The following is a 21,489-nucleotide window of genomic DNA, read 5'->3' on the forward strand; positions in this document are numbered from 1 at the left end:
TTCCAGCCCTTTTATGCGTGTGCCTCCGTACCTCTGCACTTTTACTTCTGTACCTTCTCTGAATCTCAGTGTGCTTTTCTCTTTCCTTCTAGTTATAGAATTTCCACTCAGTCATCCTTCCTGTGGTTCTGAATGATGTCCGTTTTGTCTTTTAGTTGTGTTTTTGAAGTGGTTGTGTGAGGCAGCAATTTCCGGTGTTTACCTATGCTACCATCTTGGTTTCTCCTGGATCTATCCTCTTTCATTTCTGATTTTGCTTATTTGGGTCCTCTCTCTTTGCTTCTTGGTGAGCCTGGCTAGAGGTTCATCAGTCTTGTTTATCCTTTCAAAAGAACCAGCTCTTGGTTTTGTTGATCTTTTGTATTTTTGTTTGTTTGTTTGTTTCTATGTTATTTATTTCCACTCTGATCTTAATTTCCTTCCTTCTGCTTATGCTGGGCTTTTCTTGTTGCTCTCTTTCTAACTCTTTGAGTGATAGGGTTAGATAATTTATTAAAAGATTTTCTTGTTTTTTGAGGTAGACATGTAGAGCTATGAACTTCCCTCTCAAGACTGCTTTCAGTGTGTCCCATAGATTTTGCATTGTTGTGTTTTCATTGTCGTTTGTTGCCATGATGCTTTTTATTCATACCCACATGCTCCAGGGAAATCCAGGTAAGTGGAGTCATCTAGATTCCCCTGCCCTGCCTCTTTTCACCTTTATATCTTTAGGTCATTTACTGTGCCCTTTCCCTCTTCTAATAGTTGGGTTGATTAGTTCAGTCTACTTCTGTCTACCTGATTAATGTTTCTCATCCATTGCCCTGAAATTGAATAGCTACATGGAATAACGTGCCTTGCATATTTCTATCCCACTTCCCCTTTGCTCATCAGTGTCCAGCTTTTTGCCTTCCTCCTGGTCTTTCATTATTATCAACATCATCATTGTTGTTACTATTTGTAGAGTGGAGAGAATCTTATCATAATTAATCGGTGCCAAAATATTAAATATTAGCACACTCTGGGAAGCATGTGTACTATACTGTTTTGTAATAATTTTGATGAAAGCCATTTGGGTAGATAGACTGCTTTAATAAAACAAATATGCTAGTTCCTGAAAAGCAAGCTAGCACCAAAATCTTACTCATAAACACTGTGAAAGAAAAAATTTTTATGAGTAAGATTTTGGTGCTAGGTTGCTTTTCAGGAACTGGCATATTTATATAGTTAATTTCTCACTGTATTATTCTTTCCTTTAGAATTTGACTTAGTATAAATTAGTTCGACTAGCTTCACCAAGTTCTTATTTGCAATCTAATTTTTTTGTAAAGTTGGCAGTGAGATTAAGATTATTTAATTCAGTTTTCAGTGATAAGATGTTATAGTTTAGAAGTGCGGTGTGTTCATTGATAATACTCTTACTTTTGAGCATTTTTGTTACATCAGTATTTAACAAAACAAACAAACAAACAAAAAACTCCTGGGGCATCCTGTGAGATAGGAAGCCATAAACTAATCATATAGAGGCAGCCATTATCCAATACAGCAACATAAGGTTGTTAGGTTTAAACAGCATGGGTTAAGCATGTTGGCCTTGCTTAGTAGAGGCTCCTTCCTTTTTTCTGTGACTGAAATAACAATCTGTGTCCAAAATAGAGAAGAGAATAATTTTTATAAAAATTGCTTTCTCTACAAACTTTGTAAGTTTAAGTGCAGATAGTGGGGCACCAGTTCCTGAACAATTGCTAGAGTACTGGTAACAAAAAAAACAAAACAAAAGAGGGAATAGTCATCTTTAAACTTTGAATTCAACTAGTAATTATGTTTAAATTAGGATGCAGGCCTAGTTTTAGCTTGGCAATTGGGAAAAACAAGTCTTTAGGATTGTGATACACTGTACTCTTTTACAAAAAGTGTATTTAACATTCTTTTTGGTTATAGAAGTAATGTTCAGTGTTTTAAAAATTAAAATGGCAGAAAAGACTGCCTTTCTTCTCTTCAAGCCAACTCCCTAGAACCAAGTGCCATTAAGTTTGTTTTTAATTACTGTTTTAACTTAAAAACAGACTTTTCTATTCTCATATTTATTATCGCTTAAACATCTTTGACTTTCACCTCTGAATGATGGGGAAATTAGCATGCTTATACTGTATTTTAAGCATCCAATCACCCACCTTCTCCTTCTAGGATTTCTTGTTACGTATTTTTAGTTTTAGTCTTTGGCTTCAAAGAAAATACTAAAAAGTTGTTTCTTGACATATTAGTAGTGTCTCTCTATCTTCACTCCCTTTTATCATAGGTGAGGAATTTAGGGTACCTGTCCTTAATTTGGTCTTTTCTTTCCTCTCTCAGCTAGCTCTCTTTTAAAATTAGTCATGCTATAATTTCATTTTTACTTTGTGTTTGTGTTTCTTTGCTTTTTATATAAAGCAGTTCTCTCTTTACATAATTATATATAGTCATTTTGAAATTTGAAAACCAAAAATTGTGATTCATTCATTCATTCTATAAATATTGATCCTTTAATACTGAAGTATGTCTGGGTTCTGAACTTGCTCCTCTGTTCTCACTACACAGATTCCCAGAAGATCTCCTTTGGTCTCACGATTTTAAATTTCATCTATATGCTGACTCCCAGTTCACATTTCTAGCCTGACTTCTCCTCCTCAAGCCTCCCATCTGCATATCCAACTGCTTCCTTGATATTTCTACTCAGATGTCTAATTGATATCTCGAAGTGTCTATGTCCAAAAGGAGATCCTGATATTCATCCCTTTCTCTCTCCAACTCTTCCCACAAAGTACTCCATATCTATTAATGGCAATTTCTTTCTTCTATTTGTTCAGGGCCCAAACCCTTTAAGTTTCTGCTCTCCCAACTCTTTTAAAATTCACACCTACATCTGGTTCATTGACAAATGTTTTCTGACTTATATTCAAGGTATTTAAAGAATTTGACACTATTCTCCACATCCCCTGCTACTATTCTGGTACAAACTGCCATTGCTTGGATTATAGCAATAGCTATATAATTTTTGTGTCATCTGCTATTTTGGATTATTTTATTTATTCATATAGCTAACTGAGTTGACAGAATTAATTCAGTGCAACAAGTGTTTATTAAATGTCTACCATGAACTAGTGCTGGATAGTCAGATCATTAAACACTGTCTCTGTCCTTGAAGAGAATTGGATCATGAGAACAAATAATTACAATGCATTGAAATACATAGAGTGAGGAAGTGTATGTAAGATTCATAAGTTAAAAGTCAGCATGGCTTGGGCATATATTGGTTATATCGAAGAAACCAAATGATATCCCTTAAAGCCCAATTAAAAAGTATTTTCAGCCTGGCAGTGTGCTCAGTGGTTGAGCATTGACCCATGATCCAGGAGATCGTGGTTCCATTCCCTGTCAGGGCACATATCGGATTGCAGGCTTGATCTCCAGTAGGTGGCATGCAGGAGGCAGCTGGTTGATGATTCTCTCTCATCATTGATGTTCCTGTCTCTCCCTCTCCGCTCCTCTCTCTGAAATCAATAAAAATATATTTTAAAGAAATATATTTTCCCCAGCATTTATATGTCAGTACAGACCTTTTATACTTGCAGAAAAAAAGAAGTGTTTTCGGAACTCCAAGAAATGATAAGAAGTCTACTGATTTGTTGAGTTTTGTTATGTTAGCTGTTTTAAGGAAGAATTATTAGAGAGGTTATTAGAGACTTCTGAATACATGTAGTTACTATAGGAGATCTGCTTGGAGTTTTTGTTAGTTTAAACGTACAAAAGAAAAAGACCTGTGGTGAAGATACTCTTTCTAAGACTTTCAAAATAAAAATAAGTACAAAAGTAATACAAGTTCATTATAAAAATTTAAAAATATAGAAACACACAGAAGTATTTTACGTTCTATCATTTGCTTTTCCACCTCATGTGTCATGGTCTTCTTTACAGTTTAGTATGTCTAGAGCTATATCATTTTTTAAAATGTATGATATTTCATTTTATGTCTGTAATCTAGTTTAAGCAAACTCCGCTGATGGACATTGTTTCCAGTTTTTTCATCATATCTATTACTTTGTTGGATGTGTTTATTTATATATCTTTATGCATTTGTAGAAGTATATATGTGAAATAATCCCTAGCTTTGAAATTGTTGGATGGAATCATTTGTATTTTAAGTTGTCCTTAAAAAAAAAGTTATGATGTATATTCTTATCACAAAAATATATGAGAATACCTGTTTTCCTACATGTTCACCAATGTTGGATATTAGCACATTCTTTAGTTTTTGCTAGTGTAATAACGAAAAAACTAATATCTAATATTATTTCATTAATTAAAAGAAGATTTAAATATCTTTTCAAATTTTGAACAGTCTCATGTCTTTAACCCTGTTCTTGCTATTTCTCCTCACTTGGAATATGTTCTTCTAACATTTTTCTCTGAACCTTTACCATTTTTCAAGCTATGTCAAAATCTGGGTGGGTGTTTTTTTTTTCCATTATTGAATTTCTCAGTAACCTCACTTAAAATGATTTCTCCCTTCTAACATATTTAATGTTATTTAACATATTTAATTTTCCACTTGTCACATTTTTATTACTCCTAATACATATTATTTTCTTTTTCTAGAATTTCCAGATTCACGGGATGAATAAACCTTAGTGGAAAGAGAAGCATAAACCTATCTTCTTTCACTATGGAGGCAGGTTTGGCAGATGGAGAACCTGACCGAATTTCGGTGAGTGGTTCAAATATAGCATAATAAGGTACTATCATCTACAGCTATGAAGTGTTTGATTTAAGTTATGATTTTATTTTAAAAATGTATTTCAAACAAGCTTTAAAAAACAATACTTTAACTCCTCTGTTGATATGAAAGTTACAGATAGTTTAAATTCTTTTGGAGCACAACCTAGTCAGTTTTCTGATTTTTTTTTGCCCCATCTCCTCCCTTTTTCTCCTTTCTAGTGGTATAGTGTAAGATATACTGATGTCATAGTTTGTGTTTATGTTTTCCTCAAAACTTTCTGCCTTAGGGAAGTCAAGAGAATTATACTACGTTGAGGAAATTAAATGCCTCCAAATCTCACATCATGTGAACTTATGAGCAGGCAGAGGGAGTAAAACAGTTAAAATAATTAAGAATTAAGAGTAGCTGCCACGTATATTCTTTCTATAAAAGTCTGAAGATTTAATAAACATTGCTGCCTTGTGATTGTGATTGAATTGTATTCTGAAATAAAATTAGTAGGAATAGTGGTTAAGTATACCTTACCAATAAGTGAAAAATAAAATCCACCAGGAGGGTATATTAAATGATGATTTGTCATTGTACAAAAAAAATGTTGTCCCATGATAATTTCATTTTCAATTCTCCTGCAGCATTTTGACAGATCCCATTAAATACTGATTTATACACTCTTTATTAGGAATGTTTCTATTACCTAAAGTAAGGGTGGTAACTATATAAACTGTCAGTTTGGGAGCTGATTTGTTAGGTGGAAGATTCTTTGACAAATTTGTATTGTTGGAATAATGTGAAGGTCAAATTGTCTATCTTTCACATTGCTATGGAGTTGAGAGTCACTAGTATATTGAGAGGCTTGTAAATTTTAACTTGGTGAATGTCCTCTGTTCAGGCTCAAATGTAGGACAGTCTAATGATTGACAGCAAAATGCAATTTTGCTTACCTGTATTAATTTGGTCCCAACCTTTCTTGAATTTCTACTTCAAACTTGTTTACTTTCTTAAGTGGTCAAAAATAGTTAAACTTTAAAATGATGACTTGTTAATAGAGAATAAAATGGACATGGAAAAAGCTTGATTTGTGAAGGTAATTGTCATGATGCTTATAAATGGAAAACTGATGGTAAGTTATTTTATTTTCACTATAATTTCAGAAACAAAGTTAAAATTAAGGGTCCTGTCTTAAAATATGGTGTATACTTTTCCATAAGCAGCATCTTATTTAAAGCTAATGGTCTTTCATAAGTCATTTTAGTTGAAGTATTTTAAATCTTTTAGTGTTAATAAAAATGCTAGAAATAGCAACAGTAGCTATTTTCTAAGTCTGTACTTTGTCAGACTATCCTCATAACAGCCGTTAAAGGTAGATATTTGTCCTCACTTTTGTAGGTAGGCAAATAGATCAGGGAAGTTTATTATCTCCCTAAGAACTCATAGCTTAAGCGGTGGAACTATCTGTCTCTGAATACTTTACTTTGCCACTAGGGTATTCACTACATATCTGTCTTTCTGAATAGAATTGCTTTAAATTTATTGTTACCTGTTAAAATATGTATCTAAGTAGGTAGTATTAAATTCTATAGCTGAATACCTGTAGTGTATTAATGAAGTTTTAACCATTTTTATGCTAAATTCTGTTGCTGTTGAGAGGTTGGAGCAAGCTATTTAAAAAGCAATGAGAGCAATTTTTTATATTTGTTCTTTAAGTTTCTTCAGGGAATCGAACCAATGACCTCTTGGTTCATGGGTCGATGCTCAACCATTGAGCCATGCCGGGCAATATTTCTAGTTTTTAAAAATGTATTCATTATTCTAGTTGCCGATAGTTCAATTTTTGTTTTAGTGTTGTTAGTCTTAGGTGGTAAATATTGAAAAATATGGATTGAACCTCTTTATATGTGGTACTAAATATACTTCAGAACACAATGTACATTTAATATGTCTTAAAACATTTTGTAAAGGTCCAGAATTTATATCACTTTAGAAATAAAAGTATAGGAGTCAACTTTCTATTAATAAATTGAGGTAGACTAAACTGAAATATCCTTTTAGATTAAAAAAAATTGAATATGTTCCTTAACTTAAGGAAAGTCATTAAATGTTTGAATATTTTATATATTTCTCTTACCAGAGGAAACTGCTTTATAAGCTATAGTAGAGGTCAAAATTTTTTGTTGTATTGAAATTGATTATATAAATAATTTTTAAAAAATATGTATTTTTATTGATTTCAGAGAGGAAGGGAGAGGGAGAGATAGAAACATCAATGATGAGAGAGAATCATTGATCGGCTGCCTCCTGCATGCTCCCCCACTAGGGGTCAAGCCCGCAACCCCGGCATGTGCCCTGATGGGGAAATGAACCATGATCTCCTGGTTCATAAGTCCACACTCAACCACTGAGCCACTCCAGCTGGGCCTCCTATTCGTTTTTAATTTTTCCTTTCAATATATTGAGGAAATGAAGTAGTCTGTCCTGTAGAGTTTCCCACAATCTGGATTTTTCCCATGGTGATTGTTTAATGTGTTCTTCAGTCAGTTAACTTTATTGCAAATTGGTCATTCAGATTAGACACTTGCTCAGATTCAGGTTCGCTTTTATTTTTTACAATAATACTTCATTGATGGTGTGTGTATTATCATCAGGAGACATAATTAGTCTGTCTCTCTTCTTGTGATAATAGCAGCTATTGATGACCATTGCCTAGATCTGTTCATTCAAGAGGGATATAAATGAATATTATAACTGGCTTAGAAAAATGGGAGCTGGAGAGAATGACTGACTAGCCTCTACCTTAAAGCAAGCAAACCAACCAGCCTACATTAGGTTAGGTATTTTGTCTTTCCATCATTTTACATTTAACCTTCTAAAGGGAGACATTTAATAAAATGATAAAACAATTTGGTAGGGATGATTTATGCTATATTAACATCTGAAAGTTACAAGTTAGTAGTATTTAAATATTTGTAATGTTTAAACTAACCAAGTGGGAAAATATTGCTCAATATTTCCTATTGTATGAGTACTTAATTCTCTCTTTTATCTTCATTTTTTTCGACTTGTTAGAGGTATTCTTATTCTTCTTAGAGGCTTGAGTAATCTAAAAAATATGATGGGACTCTTTAATACATTTGGGGAATTGGGTTGGAGAAAGAGTTAGTTTTTTAAAAAGTAAAAGAAATAACCATTGACACAGTACATCAGCAGAATTGCAAGCTAGAATTTTTTTCTGTTTCCATTATGCTTGGAGATGGTCTCAAATTCTGTTCCCAGGATTATGGAACTCCTTCAGACCCTTTCTTAGAATCCATGAGGCCCAAATTATTTTTGTAGTAATACGATGGTATTTGCTGTTAACTGACTTTTTTCTCATTCTCTCATGAGTGTAGAGTGCACTTTTTCAGAGCTGTATGAGACATGATGATGTCATTGCTGTGCTGAATAATGGATGTGTGCTTGTGTATTCTTGTTTTCAGATTTTCCTAGTTTAATTTTTTTTCTAGGCAGTGTTTTTTTCTTTATATAATAAACTTAATTTTTTAGAATAGTTTTAGTAAATTCTCACTTAACATCATTGATAGCTTCCATGACTTTAAGCAAAATGATGTATAACAAAACCAGTTTTACCATAGGCTAATTGATACAAATAAGAATTAAGTTCCTATGGCATCTCATCAACATTATTTCAAGACAAAGTTGCTATATACCTTGTCCCAGTTTTTCCTGTTACTACCTTATTAGCCTATATTTGATATAATTAATGATTCCATATTGAAATATTAACTGAGGTTCATACTTGACTCAGCTTGTCTTAGCTGTTATCTAATATTCTTTTTCTGTCCTAGGATCCCATCTAGGATAGTACATTATATTTAGTCAGCATGCTTCCTTAGGGCCCCTTGGCTGTGATAGTTTCTCGGGGTCTACTTGTTTTTGATGACCTTGATGGTGTTAAGAAATACTGACCAGAAAGGGAGTGGACTGACTATTCTTGGGGGGGAAAGGGGTGTGGAGGATCCGGGAAGAGACTGGACAAAAATCGTGCACCTACGGGTGAGGACAGTGTGGGGGAGGGGGTGAGGGCGGAGGGTGGGGTGGGAACCGGGTGGAGGGGAGCTATGGGGGAAAAAAAGAGGAACAACTGTAATAATCTAAACAATAAAGATTTAATTTAAAAAAATATAAAAAAAAGAAAAAGAAAGAAATACTGATCAGATATTTTTTACAATGTTCCTCAATTGGGATTTGTTCGATGTTTTTCTCATGATTAGACTGGGCTTATGGGTTTTTGGGAGGATACCACAAAGGTAAATACCATTTTATCACATTATTATCAAGAGTATACTATCAACATGACTTACCATCTTTGATGTTGACCTTGATAGTGAATAGATGAGTCAGTGAATTTATCATATAGCAAATATAAATAGGTATAATCCATATAAATAACATCTCTTTGGAGTCCTCAGTAATTTCTAGGAGTATAAAGGAATCTGGAAACACAAAAGTTTGAGAATTGCTTGTTTAAATCTTCAGCAACCAACACTTAGAAGAATAATTGTTAAGAAAAGAGAGACCCAGAAGGTGATGGCGGTGGAATGAGGGAGTGGTGACCAAGATAAAATTTGCCTATTTCATAACTGAACTCAGCATTAAGACATGATCTATACCTTCAAGGAATTTTGTTGTTGTTGCTGTTATTTTCTTTCTTCATGTTGACATTTAACAGATATCTGTTGAATGCTGACTTATTTTGTCAGATTCATATCATCTACAAATAATTTTTTTCTTTTTTTAAAATCCCTACACAGCTGAGTCTTTGGTTTTGTGTATGCATGTTTGTGCCGTGCCAGCACAGCCAAGGGTGAACCTGAGTGGGGGCAGCTGAAAGGCTTAGAAAAGACAGACAAGAGAATGAAAGCTGGGTCTCGGTGGGATGCTGCTTCTCTGAGAGACAGCGACAGTGCCCACAGGCCTTGTCTTTATTTTATAGCAGATGCCACGAGGCAAAGTAGAGGTGTGATCAAGATGTTTACAACATTCTCGTTGGTTTCAATCCTACTCAACTACATGCACCTGAACTCTATCAAGCCTACATCACTCAGGCACGTGGGGCCACGTGTTCAGACCATAGGTTCAAGCTTACAACTACAGCTGTTGGCTATAATTGTGCTGGGAGGGCCCTGCCCTCCAAGATGGGACTTGAACGTGGCCATGAGAGGACTGTGCCCTCTCCTCAGTCCAAGACTTGAACCTGTCCAAACACTGTAGCAGCTCTCCACACATGTTTAAGGGAGAGAGTTGGGGTAGTCTATAGCTTTTCATATTTTTCAAGAAATTTACTCATTTTGTGTAGGTTTCAAATTTATTTAAGATTTAATATATCCTAAACAATAAAGAGGTAATATGAAAATTGACCATCATGCCCTTGCACAATATGGCTGCCCCCATGTGGTCATAAGATGGCTGCCACAAGATGGCCAGCAGGGGAGGGCAGTTGGGGGCGACCAGGCCGGCAGGGGAGGGCAGTTGTGGGGGACCAGGCCTGAAGGGGAGGGCAGTTGGGGAGGACCAGGCCTGAAGGGGAGGGCAGTTAGGGGCAACCAGGTTGGCAGGGGAGGGCAGTTAGGGGTGATCAGGCTGGCAGGGGAGCGGTTAGGGGGTGATCAGGCAGGGAGGCAGGCGAGCGGTTGGGAGCCAGCAGTCCCAGATTGTGAGAGGGATGTCCGACTGCTGGTATAGGCCCAATCCCACAGTGATCAGGCTCTCTCTCTCTCTCTCTCTCTCTCTCTCTGCTGGTATAGGCCCAATCCCACAGTGATCAGGCGTGCGCTCCTCCTCTCTCTCTCTCTCTCTCTCTCTCTCTCTCTCACACACACACACACACACACACACACACACAGCAGTGGACGAATTTCGTGCATTGGGCCTCTAGTTTTTTTAAAAGCCCATCATGTCCTCTTTGGGGGTCTTCTATTTTGTGAATGTGGCACTTTTGCTTCTATCTTACATCTCTCTTAAGTTTTTTTTTAATATTTTCCATCTTTTTTCTCCTTATGCTTTCTTGTTGAATTCTTTTATTATTATTCCAGCTCACTAATTTATTATTGTGTCTTTTTGTTGTTGTTGAAACCTGCTGAATACTTTATTTTACCATGCTATCTTATAGCCGGTATTGCTAGCTGTTTTCTTTATGATTGCTTGGTTCTGCTTTATTTTTACAATATTTTTCCATGTCTTTATTATGGTTATTTTAAACTTGGTTCACTAATTTTTGCTTCTTCTACCAAGATTTTTCAGTTTGTTTTCTTTCACAGCACTTGAGCTCCGTAGGACATTATTTTTGTTTGTGAGCTTATACTTTCTTGGAAATAATATTCTCCTGGGAATATTAACTGCCTTGTCTCATGCTGTCCCAGATAAAAAGGGAGGAACACAGAGACTCTTTTGTTCAACCTAGGGAATACATGTGTTAGGGTAGAGAACCTTTTGTTAAAATTGTTGCTTCATCATTCCTCATTTGCCCCTTCCATTCTTAAGTTCTGTTTCTTAGAGAACTTTTTGTATTTGTGCTGTGGGCCATAGTTCTTTTCCACAAGCTGCCTCCTTATTTATATTCAGTTCATTTTGGGGAAAGGGCAGTGGAAGGTAGTGGTCAGTTTCTTCATTGGCATGTATGTGCATACTGCAACTGTACATGTGCACAGTTTAAAAACAAAAGTCTTTAGAACTGTGTTTAATGCCTCTGGTTGGTTGAAAATCTTTTTCTGCCCTGGTGGTAAAGACAAGAAGGACAGTGATCTATCCATTATTGCAAAGAGAAAAGGGCACAGAACAATGGCTCCCAATCTTACTTCCTACCTCCACCTCCCTTACCTTCCTCCATCTGTGGTACTATACTCTCTTCTACTCGAGGGTTGCTCCCCATCCATCCATCACTAGGCATGGCTTTAGGGAGGGTGTTAGTTACTTATAAGTGACTCAGTTCCCATTTGCAAAAAGAAATCGATTACTTTCTTTTTGGCTTTGTGTTCCCAGCATGAAGAATGGCTAAGGTGGTGGCTGAAAATGGACTAAGGCTTCAAAAGAACAGTAGCTATATTGGGCAGTTCATTAATATAAGATCCTTGCCCGCTGTCACATGCCCACAATTTAAAGGTCAAAAGTAGAACTATTTTTTTTAAATGTATTTTATTGATTTTTTACAGAGGAAGGGAGAGAGATAGAGAGTTAGAAACATCGATGAGAGAGAAACATCGATCAGCTGCCTCCTGCACATCCGGATGTGCCCGCATCCCAGGCACATGCCCTCGATCGGAATCGAACCCGGGACCCTTTAGTCCGCAGGCCGACGCTCCACCACCGAGCCAAACTGGCTTCGGCTAAAAGTAGAACTATTAAGGTAACTATCTCCAAGTAAATAGGTCATGCCATTTACCCAGTAGATTTCTTTTTTTGCTAAACTAGACTTGAGGAGGAAAACTGACTTTTTTTGCATTGAGTTGATAGAGTAATTTGAGTTAACGAGCTCCTTAACGAGCTCGGTCTCCGAATGAATTAAACTGGTAAGTCAAGGCCCCACTGTACGTGCATTAAGAATCTTAACCCTTTGCACTCCGAACCATTCTGGACATTGGCTACCAGCTACTCGACGCTACTTTGCGGCGGAAACGTGCATTTACAGACCCTCGTATTATTTAGTATAATTTTGGAACCAAGTAACGTATTATAATGATATTGGACTTATATGAATTGGGTGACATCGAGGAATGTATGTTTGCAAAAAAACCAATATTTTATTGTTTATAATTTTGTACAGTATGATAAGTTTTGTAACACTCCCCAATATGCATTGCAGGCTGATTAGTGCATGTTTGACAGTAATGAGTGGTTTGACGCCTGCCACCAGGTGTTTTCCTGTTAGAACACACAATGCAGTCCCGTTTTCTTTGTCCCACATCGGGAATATGTAGTTTATTGTTGAATCCGGCACAAAACCCGCTGACATTTCTTGTATATATCTTAGTAATTTTACAATATTTTGATTTAATTTCTTGTGCCATTTCAAGATAAAACTTCAGGGAAACATGCATGTCTCAAAAAGTTGCGTTGAAATAACTCAATTTCCCGTAATCACTAGTAAACTGCAGTGTCCCCTGAGAGGGGACATCCGAGTGATATGCTAGAATTCCGATGTCCCCTAAGAGGGGACAGTGGAGTGCAAAGGATTAACATAAATTTCTTCCTACTTAAAAATGAAATAACATGGGAGTCCCATAAACCTCAGAAAGAGGTTTTATGCAAAGGATTGGGGTTTTATCATGTTGGAGATACATGAAGATAAATTTGATTTTAAGTTAGAGAAAATCTATACCTACCAACTGTGATGGGAGAACAAGGAAGGATTTTTATCCAGACTCAAGATCACTTTAGTAGGTTTTCATTAACTTATGGCGATTTCAGAAGTCCCCTACTGTAAATTTATAATTTAATATAAATTTAAAGTGAAAACAGCAGCAATGGAGCAAGAAAGAGATTGGGAGAGAGAATGAACTTTTTAGTGTGTATGTGTATATGTATATGGATTTATATTAATGTATGTACATGCACATACATTAATATACTGTATACACATGTACATGTACACATAAAATTTAATTTTGGTCAAACATTTATTGAGTTTAGCAAACTAACCTACCTTCAGTGAATATACAGCTATGTTGCTAGGTTTTTTACTATATTATGTTCAGAGCAGGTTTTTGAGTCTTACAGGGAATATTGTTTACTACTTTAGGGGAATTAGTAGAAAGTAAAACTAGAGGAAATGAGTAACAACTAACATTTATTAAATTTCTATTATGGCCCCGCTGGTTTGGCTCAGGTTGAGCGTCGACCCAGGAACCAGGAGGTTGCTGGTTTGATTGCTGGTCAGGTCACATGCCCTGGTTGCAGGCTCGTTCCCCAATAGGGGCTGTGCAGGAGGCAGCCAATTGTTGATGTTCCTCTGTCACGGTCGTGTTTGGGCTACTGTATTTGTGTGGAGAGAAAACAATTTTTTTTGCACAATTTTTATGAGTCCTGACCTTCTCATTTATCGTCTCCATAATACTGTGAGGTATATAATATATATTACTGTCTCTGCTTTAAGAGATGAAGAAACTGAGGCTCTGAAGGGGTTATAATTTTCCTAAGATCACATTGCTAGTCAGTGGGTATGTTAAGGTTTCAATACAGATACTCTAATTCTGTTATTCTTGTCATTGAATGCAAAGGCTAATATGTTTATGTATAAACGGATATGTTTTATACCTAGCCTTTTTTAAACATTCCTTTAAAGTTTTTACATACATTGCCTAATGTATACTTTGAAAAGTATGTAGTACATGATTTATTTTATTTAACCCAAAGCTTTGTTCACCTGTAACTAATTTTGACTTTTTTATCTGGGGTGAATATTTCGGCATTTAGGCACCATGTAGTTGCTGACACATGAAGAGCCGTTGCTAACTGCATTTTTATGTGTGGTAGATACTATGAATCATGGAGGTTGATTTTTCCGTAATATTATTCACAATCTTGTCTGTGGCTTGCTACTGAACACCATGATATACCAATCAGTCATATGTTAGAAATAGAATAGAATTCTAGAAGGAAAGTATTTGCTATGTAGTCCTTAAGTCTTTTTTTAATTACCTTTCAATTATAGTTGACATTCAATATTATATTAGTTTTAGCTGTACAGCATCATGCTTAGATATTTATGTAACTTATAAAGCGACCCCCTGATAAGTCTAGTACCCACCTGACACCATACATAGTTATTAAAATACTAGAGGCCTGGTGCACAAAATTTGTGCATTGGCGGGGCGGGGGGGTCCCTCTTCCTGGCCTGCACCCTCTCCAGTCCAGGACCATTCACCTGCCTGCCTGCCTAATCGCCCTAACCACTCTGCCTGCCTGCCTGATCGTCCCTAACCCCTCTGTCTGCTGGCCTGATCGCCCCTAACCGCCCTCCCCTGCCGGCCTGATTGCACCTAACTGCCCTCCCCTGCCAGCCTGATCGCCTCTAACTGTTCCCCTGCCGGCCTGATTGCCCCTAATCGCCTCTGCCTTGGCCCCTGCCACCGTGGCTTTGTCTGGAAGGAGGACCGGATGACGGGAAGATGTCTGGTTGACCGGGTTTAATTAGCGTATTACCCTTTTATTAGTATAGCTAATTGACAATATTCCCTATGCTCTACTAGTCCTTATGTCTTAATTCAGATCCTGGTCATGATTAAATATAGGATATAGGCTCATGCATCTGTATGAAGAATTGGCCACAGTGAAATTCCAAGTAACATAAGCTCTTATTTCAGACTCAGAATCAAAATAATTTAAATAGGTCGTAAGAGCAAGCATCATACACTGAGATATTTATATACATGAGCTATCTCATAGAACTAGTTTCATACCTAACCTGGCATGATTGTGATGTGATAACATGGTTTCTGTTCATTCATAACATTTTCAGGTAACCATGGATGGTTAGGTTGGATATAGAGGAGAATGTTAGTAAGGTCAAAGGCCATGATTACGGGTTTATTTTTTTAGTAGACAATCACTTTTTCCCCCTGATTTCATAACCACAAACTTCACCAGCAGTCTCACCAGATGCACGGCATTAGTTATAATTGACATATTGAATGATTTTGAACTTTCCTTGTATATGAAGACCTAGATGAAGGAGGTTGATGTAATCATGGCAAGAGACCATTAGTACTGAAAGAAATACAATTTCTGTTCCATTACCAAAAACCAATGGTGAATCTGTAACAATGTTATTTATAAAGGACAGAATTATTTAAGAGAAAGGATGGGGGAATTCCTAACATTGGAATTTGGGCATATGATGATAGCCAAGACTGATAGTTGAAGAAAATATGAATATGCTGTAAGCACAACTAAGGATATTTTTAGCATTGAGGCACTTTTCTATGTTGAATTTTTAGTATAATAATTTTAGGACAGTTCTCATGAACAAATAAGAAAATTAAATTTAAGATATTTATTTGTTTACCCAGGGAATCTTGTAGAGAGATTTCATGATTGTAATCCATATTAGTTCTTTGTGTATCCATATTAAGTGTGCAGAATGTTAAGTTTTGTAAAGTACAAAGCTGAATAAGATTGTTTTTTGCTGTAGAGAATTTAAGCTAATTCATTTAGTAAACAAGTAACTCAGCAAGCTACATGTAAAAAATTCTTTGCTAGATATTAGGATTATAATAATGATTATGCCCTTTTCATTTATGCATTTATTCAGTATTCATTGAGTGTCTACCATGTGTCAGGTTCTGTTCTAGTTTTAAGCAGTACAACAGTGAACAAAACAAAGTTCCTACTCCAGTGAAACTAACATTCTAGTGGAAGAAGAAAAAAATACATAATTATATACTACTCGAGGCCCAGTGCATGGATTCGTGCACTGGTGAAGGGCGTGGCCTGCTGGGATGGGCTGCTGTGGGAGCGCCGCTCAGCCGCTCATCCCAGTCAGCTGAACGGCTGTGGACCCGCCCTCTGAGCGGCTGCTCCTGCTGTGGGAGCACCACTCATCCAGGTCAGCCAAATGGCACTCCCATTGTGGGAGCACACTGACCACCAGGGAGCAGCTCCTGCATTGAGCTTCTGCCCTCTGGTGGTCAGTTCGCATCATAGCGACTGCTCGACTTATCATTCTGGTTGTTCCACCATTTTGTCACTGGGCTTTTATATATATAAATGTTATGTGATGATTGTTGTGATGAAAAATAAAGCAGGGGAAAGAGTACTGGCATAGGGGATGGATGTTGTTGTTTTCTAGGAATATCATGGAAGTCTTCTGATGAAGTGACTTTTGAACAGAGTCCTAAATGTAGTTTTCTAGGCAGAGAAAAGAGCCAAGCGTGGAACTCACAGGTCTGTTAGGCAGATTGCCGATTGGGCTGTAAGTGTTGAGATTTGGGGTAAAGGTGAGTGAGAGGTCTTTCCACCTCCTTAGTCAGGAAGACGGAGGTACAGGGGCAATGTCCTTAGAAACATGTGGAGCTCCTTTCTGCAGTTCTGCCTGATAGAAGGATGCAGTGACAATCAGATGGAATATCCCTTTTTCTGCCTGGCTGGGATATAGTATCCCTTTGTTATGCTTGACATGGGAAGTTAGGAAAGATCTTAACCAAGGATGTGATATTTTATCTGGGGTAAGAAGAATGAATGTACTGGGAAGGTGATTGGGATGGTCTTAAGGGGTTGGAGCTCAGAAGAGGGTAGGTGGGAAACTAATTTGGGGAATTGTCAGGGAATAGAGCCCATTTAAAAATCAAGTCAGGGAAAGCATATTGAATGAGGACAGGAGAGATTCCAGAGTGCAGCCTTGGGAAATAACTATCTTAAGCGGGCAGAAAAGGAAGGGAGCCAAGCAGAGAGAGGGAAGAAGAGAAAGCAGAGAAAATAGCTGGAAAACTAGGAAAGGGAAGAGAGTTTTGAGAAAAGGAGTGGCCAGTAGTGGCAAATGCTAGATAGAGAGTGGTCAATTAAGTTGAGCTGGGGAAAGGTAAGGTTGTACTAGACCTGAGCTGTCCAATAGGGCAACTATTTATGGCAAATTTACATTTAAAGTGATTAAGTTAAATATTTAATCTCTCAGTCTCACTTGCTACATTTCAACAATTTAATAGCTATATGTAGCTATATCTATTGATTAGCATAGATATACCAGTAGAATATTTTCATCATTGCAGAAAGTTCTATTTGACAGAACTGTACTAGACCATTATAATACCAGGAAAAAGTTAAATAACAGTTTAATTTTTTATGATAGCAACAGAGAAAATACTATAAGATAACTATGAATTGTAAAAACAAACAAGTTGATATTTTAAGGCCAGAGTTGGGGAAAGATAACTTTAGCTTGAAGTTTGGTAGCAGAATTGGCTATTTGAGTTGAGCCTTCAGGGTCAGAGAACTTTTGAGCTACTGAGCAGGGAAGCAAAAAGAAAACAGGTACAAAATTGCAGATCACTCTGAGCAATCAATTTTCCTAGATAGAATTTACGTAAGTGGAGCTGTGGAGTGCAAGGCTATTTCATAGGAGATCAAAACATTTCTGTGGAGTGAATAATTGTAGAAAATTTAAATATCGGTGTTTGGAGCTTATTTTCTAAGTAATGGGTGCTATCAATGTTTTTAAGTTAAAGAGGAGCAACATGGCTAAAGTCATAGTTGGTAAATTAATCATTCCCTTCTCCATCCGTAGTCTTTGTCATTTGTTTTACTACTAAGTAATTTTGCCTTACGTCTATATATTGCTTTAAAAAAAATCTATAAAGCAGCCCTAGCCAGATTGGTTCAATGGATTGAGTGTCAGCCCATGGACTGAAGGGTCTTGGGTTTGATTCTGGTCAAGGGCATGAACCTTGGTTGCAGGCTCTATTCCTGGCCCTGGTTGGGGCACGTGCAGGAGGCAACCAATCAATGTGTCTCTCTCACATTGATGTTTCTCTCTCTCTGTCTCTGTCTCTATCCTTCCCTTCCACTCTCTCGAAAATATCAATGGGAAAATATCCTCAGGTGAGGATTAACCAAAAAAAAAAAATGTATAAAGCAAAGTCTGGAAAGTTGTAAGTTTAAATAATTATGTATTCATAGAGGAAAAAATTAACTTCACAGAAGTTAAATTACTTGCTAATTATGAGGCTAGCTTTAAAAATGAGTAATTTAGGTAGACTGGAGATAACTTGTCAAATAAATTACTACACAATACATATAGTCTTCAATATATGGTGATTGTCTTGACAGTAGGAAACATGTCTTTATCATGTTTGTGAATTTTAATACCTAACATAGTAAATGAATGAAGTGAGATTGAATGCAGGAATATCTATTGAAAGGGAGATAGAGGCAAAATTTGATAAATGAGATAAGTGGATCTGGCCCTACATTGTATTAATAGAAATTGAAAGAAAGGGCTTGGTGTGAGAAAGACATTGTCTAGGTAAAAATCATCAGAACTTAATGACTTGTTCAGATGTAAGGGAAAAAGAGTTTCAGATGACTAAAGGGTTTAGGAAGATGGTACCATTGAAAAATTAGGCAAATTGATGTGGAATCTTGTTTCTGAGGAAAACTGCTGAGTGCTCTTCGTTACATAATGTTTTGTAAAACAAACTAAAGCCCTTCCTTTGTTAATAAAATTCTATAACAAGAACTTAATTTGCAATAGTGTCCGAACATACAGATGGCAATGCTTTGTAATCAAGGTCTGTGAAAAAACAAAGAACATTCCAGAGAGAACTTCTTAGAAGATTGACTAATTTCCTAAAGCCTCAGGATTTTTTTTTTTTTTTTTTTTTTTTAAGGATTTAGTTTCTGGTGTAAGCTTAATGTTGCACTCTTTTCTTTCTCTCTCTCTCTCTCTCTTTCTTTCTTTCTTTCTTTCTTTTTTTTTTTTTTTTTGCTACTTAAAGATTAATGCACCTCTTAATTCATTTACTCAACTGTGGGTGCTGTCTAGATTCAGATTCTGGTGTATGAGATTAAATCACTCCTGAGAAAATTTGTTTCTTTTTTAGATCTTGCCATATTCAGAAGTTGCTGAAGGTGAAGAGACAGTGAGTAATATATATGGTGTTATTTTTTTGAAGTGTTAACATTTTAATATTTTTTTTAGGATTTCAAGTTGGATTCTTAAAATATATTTTTATTGGATTTAATCATAGATTATTTTGTCATTCTAAGAAGTACGTAGCCTAAAAAGATTAGTTTAAAAAGTGTTTTTATTTTTTTCAAAATGTAAATAGGCATAATCATTTTTACTGTAAGAATAATACATAGTACTGTGGCATAGTTAAACAATATAAAATATAATAAAATTCTACCTTATAAAGCTAACCACTGTTAATATTTTGGTGACATATTTCCTGTGTGTTCATATGTGTATATCTTACATATGAAATTTTAGAGAAGTGGAGTCATATCATACATACTTTTTTATAAAGTACTTTTAAAAGCCAATATATAATGGATGTTTTTTAGTCAGTGAAAAAAACCTTTAATGACTAATGATAGTATTTTATTGTATGACTATATTTTTAATTTATACCTTGTTTTAAATAGGTTAGATGACTGAAAATGATATTGTGAAATATATATATATATATATACATATATATATATATATATGTATACACACACATACATACACACATCTTTTTGACCATTTTGGATGATACCTTAGTATACATTCCTAGAAGTGGGGGGTCAAAAGTGGGATCAAATGTGTGATTAGGTTATTTTAAAATAAATGCCTGGCCAGTCAGATCATATTTTCTTAGCAGTAATAAGCTCTGGTTCCCAGAAAAAATATTTCTTAAAATCTCTCCTGTAAAGCTCAGGGGTAAATGTGCACGTGTATGTTTTGCAGGCAATTGCAGGAATGTAGAAATTCAGTTATATGTTGAAAGAACAAACAGATGTCAGCTGCATTATATATCCCTCACTGAAGTTTCTTGCTGTAAGGGCCAAAAGTAACACTAAGTAGAGCACTCTTGAGATGTTTTATGTAATCCTGCTTCTGAATTGTGGCTTCTGAGAGCCAACTGCAGTAGGATTGCTTCTAGGAATACAACCTGATTAGCTTTATTGGGGTAGAGGTTCCACCTGCTTGAATCTTTATTTTCGAGGTGTACTCATATCAGTGCTTGATAAGCTTGTTATGCTTTCACTTAAGATCAAAAGATGACTTAAATCAAATCAATGTGTATGTTAAGGAGATGCTGTGCTAAAGGCAATGGAATCAAGTTGATGTATAGATCTCATGGCATTATTTTGTATAACAGGGTAGCTATCTGTCTTGGATAGCTCTGGACTGAGGTTTCCCGGGACACAGGCTGTGATTGATTATGAGCTTCTACCTATTCCTTTACATTTCTTAAAGATTGCAAATTTTATGCTAATTATTCATGGCAAATACTTAAAAGTACATTAAAGTAAAATCACATTTTTTTCCATAATGTTCTTTTTCTGAGATTTGTAGACTAAATTTAGTAATGACTTTCATGCTTTTAATTAAAGTATGTTGGTAATACACTTGCATATCAGTATAACTTTACTATTTTCAGCCTATACTTTCTGCCAAAAGAGAGTATTTATTTATATGTTAAAAAGATTATTGAGGTGACTTTGTGGACATTGTCTAAGGCAGTGGTTCTCAACCTTGGCTGCACATTAGAATCACCTGGGAATCTTTTTAAAATCCTGATTTCTGGGCCTCATCCTATGGAAATTCTGTTTCTTTGTTACTAATGTTGTGGCCTCACCCCATAACAAAGACACAGAATTTCTGGAGGATGAGGCGCAGAAATCAGGATTTTAAAAAGATTCCCAGGTGATTCTAATGTGCAGCCAAGGTTGAGAACCGCTGGTCTAAGGGATAATGGTAAGTATGATAAATTACTCAAATAGAGAAAATGTGTGTGTCAAATCTTAATGGTCTTTTTCTGAACAAGCTGAAGAAACGATCCTAGATTCTTTGGAGATTCTAGTAGTATTTTGGTTTGCTAATAAAAGTCAAGGAAAGTGGCTAGCTTTTTGTTTGTCTGTTTTTAATATCTTACAAGATGCTTGTGTAAAGTGTTTCCACATCAGTAATTTCACATTGTCTTTATTCATGTATTATACAATATGGAACTGCACAAATTAGATCCAGGTCCTAAAAGTGGTAAGAATAAGAAGTTAGTAAA

At 36.0% G+C, this 21,489-nt stretch overlaps 1 protein-coding gene across 8 annotated transcripts in view; it reads left to right on the plus strand.

Moving 5' to 3' along the window:
- The window catches only part of OSBPL8 (oxysterol binding protein like 8), a 160,497-nt gene that overhangs the window by 47,239 nt on the left and 91,769 nt on the right, over positions 1 to 21,489 (plus strand). For 2 of the 8 annotated variants that reach the window (XM_070409680.1, XM_070409682.1), the window contains exons 2-3: positions 4,615 to 4,723; positions 19,321 to 19,359. In XM_070409680.1, the coding sequence (XP_070265781.1) occupies positions 4,682 to 4,723; positions 19,321 to 19,359 (81 nt within the window). In that variant the 5' untranslated portion in view covers positions 4,615 to 4,681. Of the gene's footprint in view, positions 1 to 4,614; positions 4,724 to 19,320; positions 19,360 to 21,489 lie in introns of those variants that run through there. The other 6 variants (XM_070409683.1, XM_070409684.1, XM_070409685.1 and 3 more) reach the window with 5 other exon arrangements.

This window comes from Myotis yumanensis, unplaced genomic scaffold (assembly GCF_028538775.1).
Source record: "Myotis yumanensis isolate MYYU_CA2020_CCGP unplaced genomic scaffold, mMyoYum1.0.hap1 SCAF_3, whole genome shotgun sequence".
Taxonomy (NCBI): Eukaryota; Metazoa; Chordata; class Mammalia; order Chiroptera; family Vespertilionidae; genus Myotis; species Myotis yumanensis.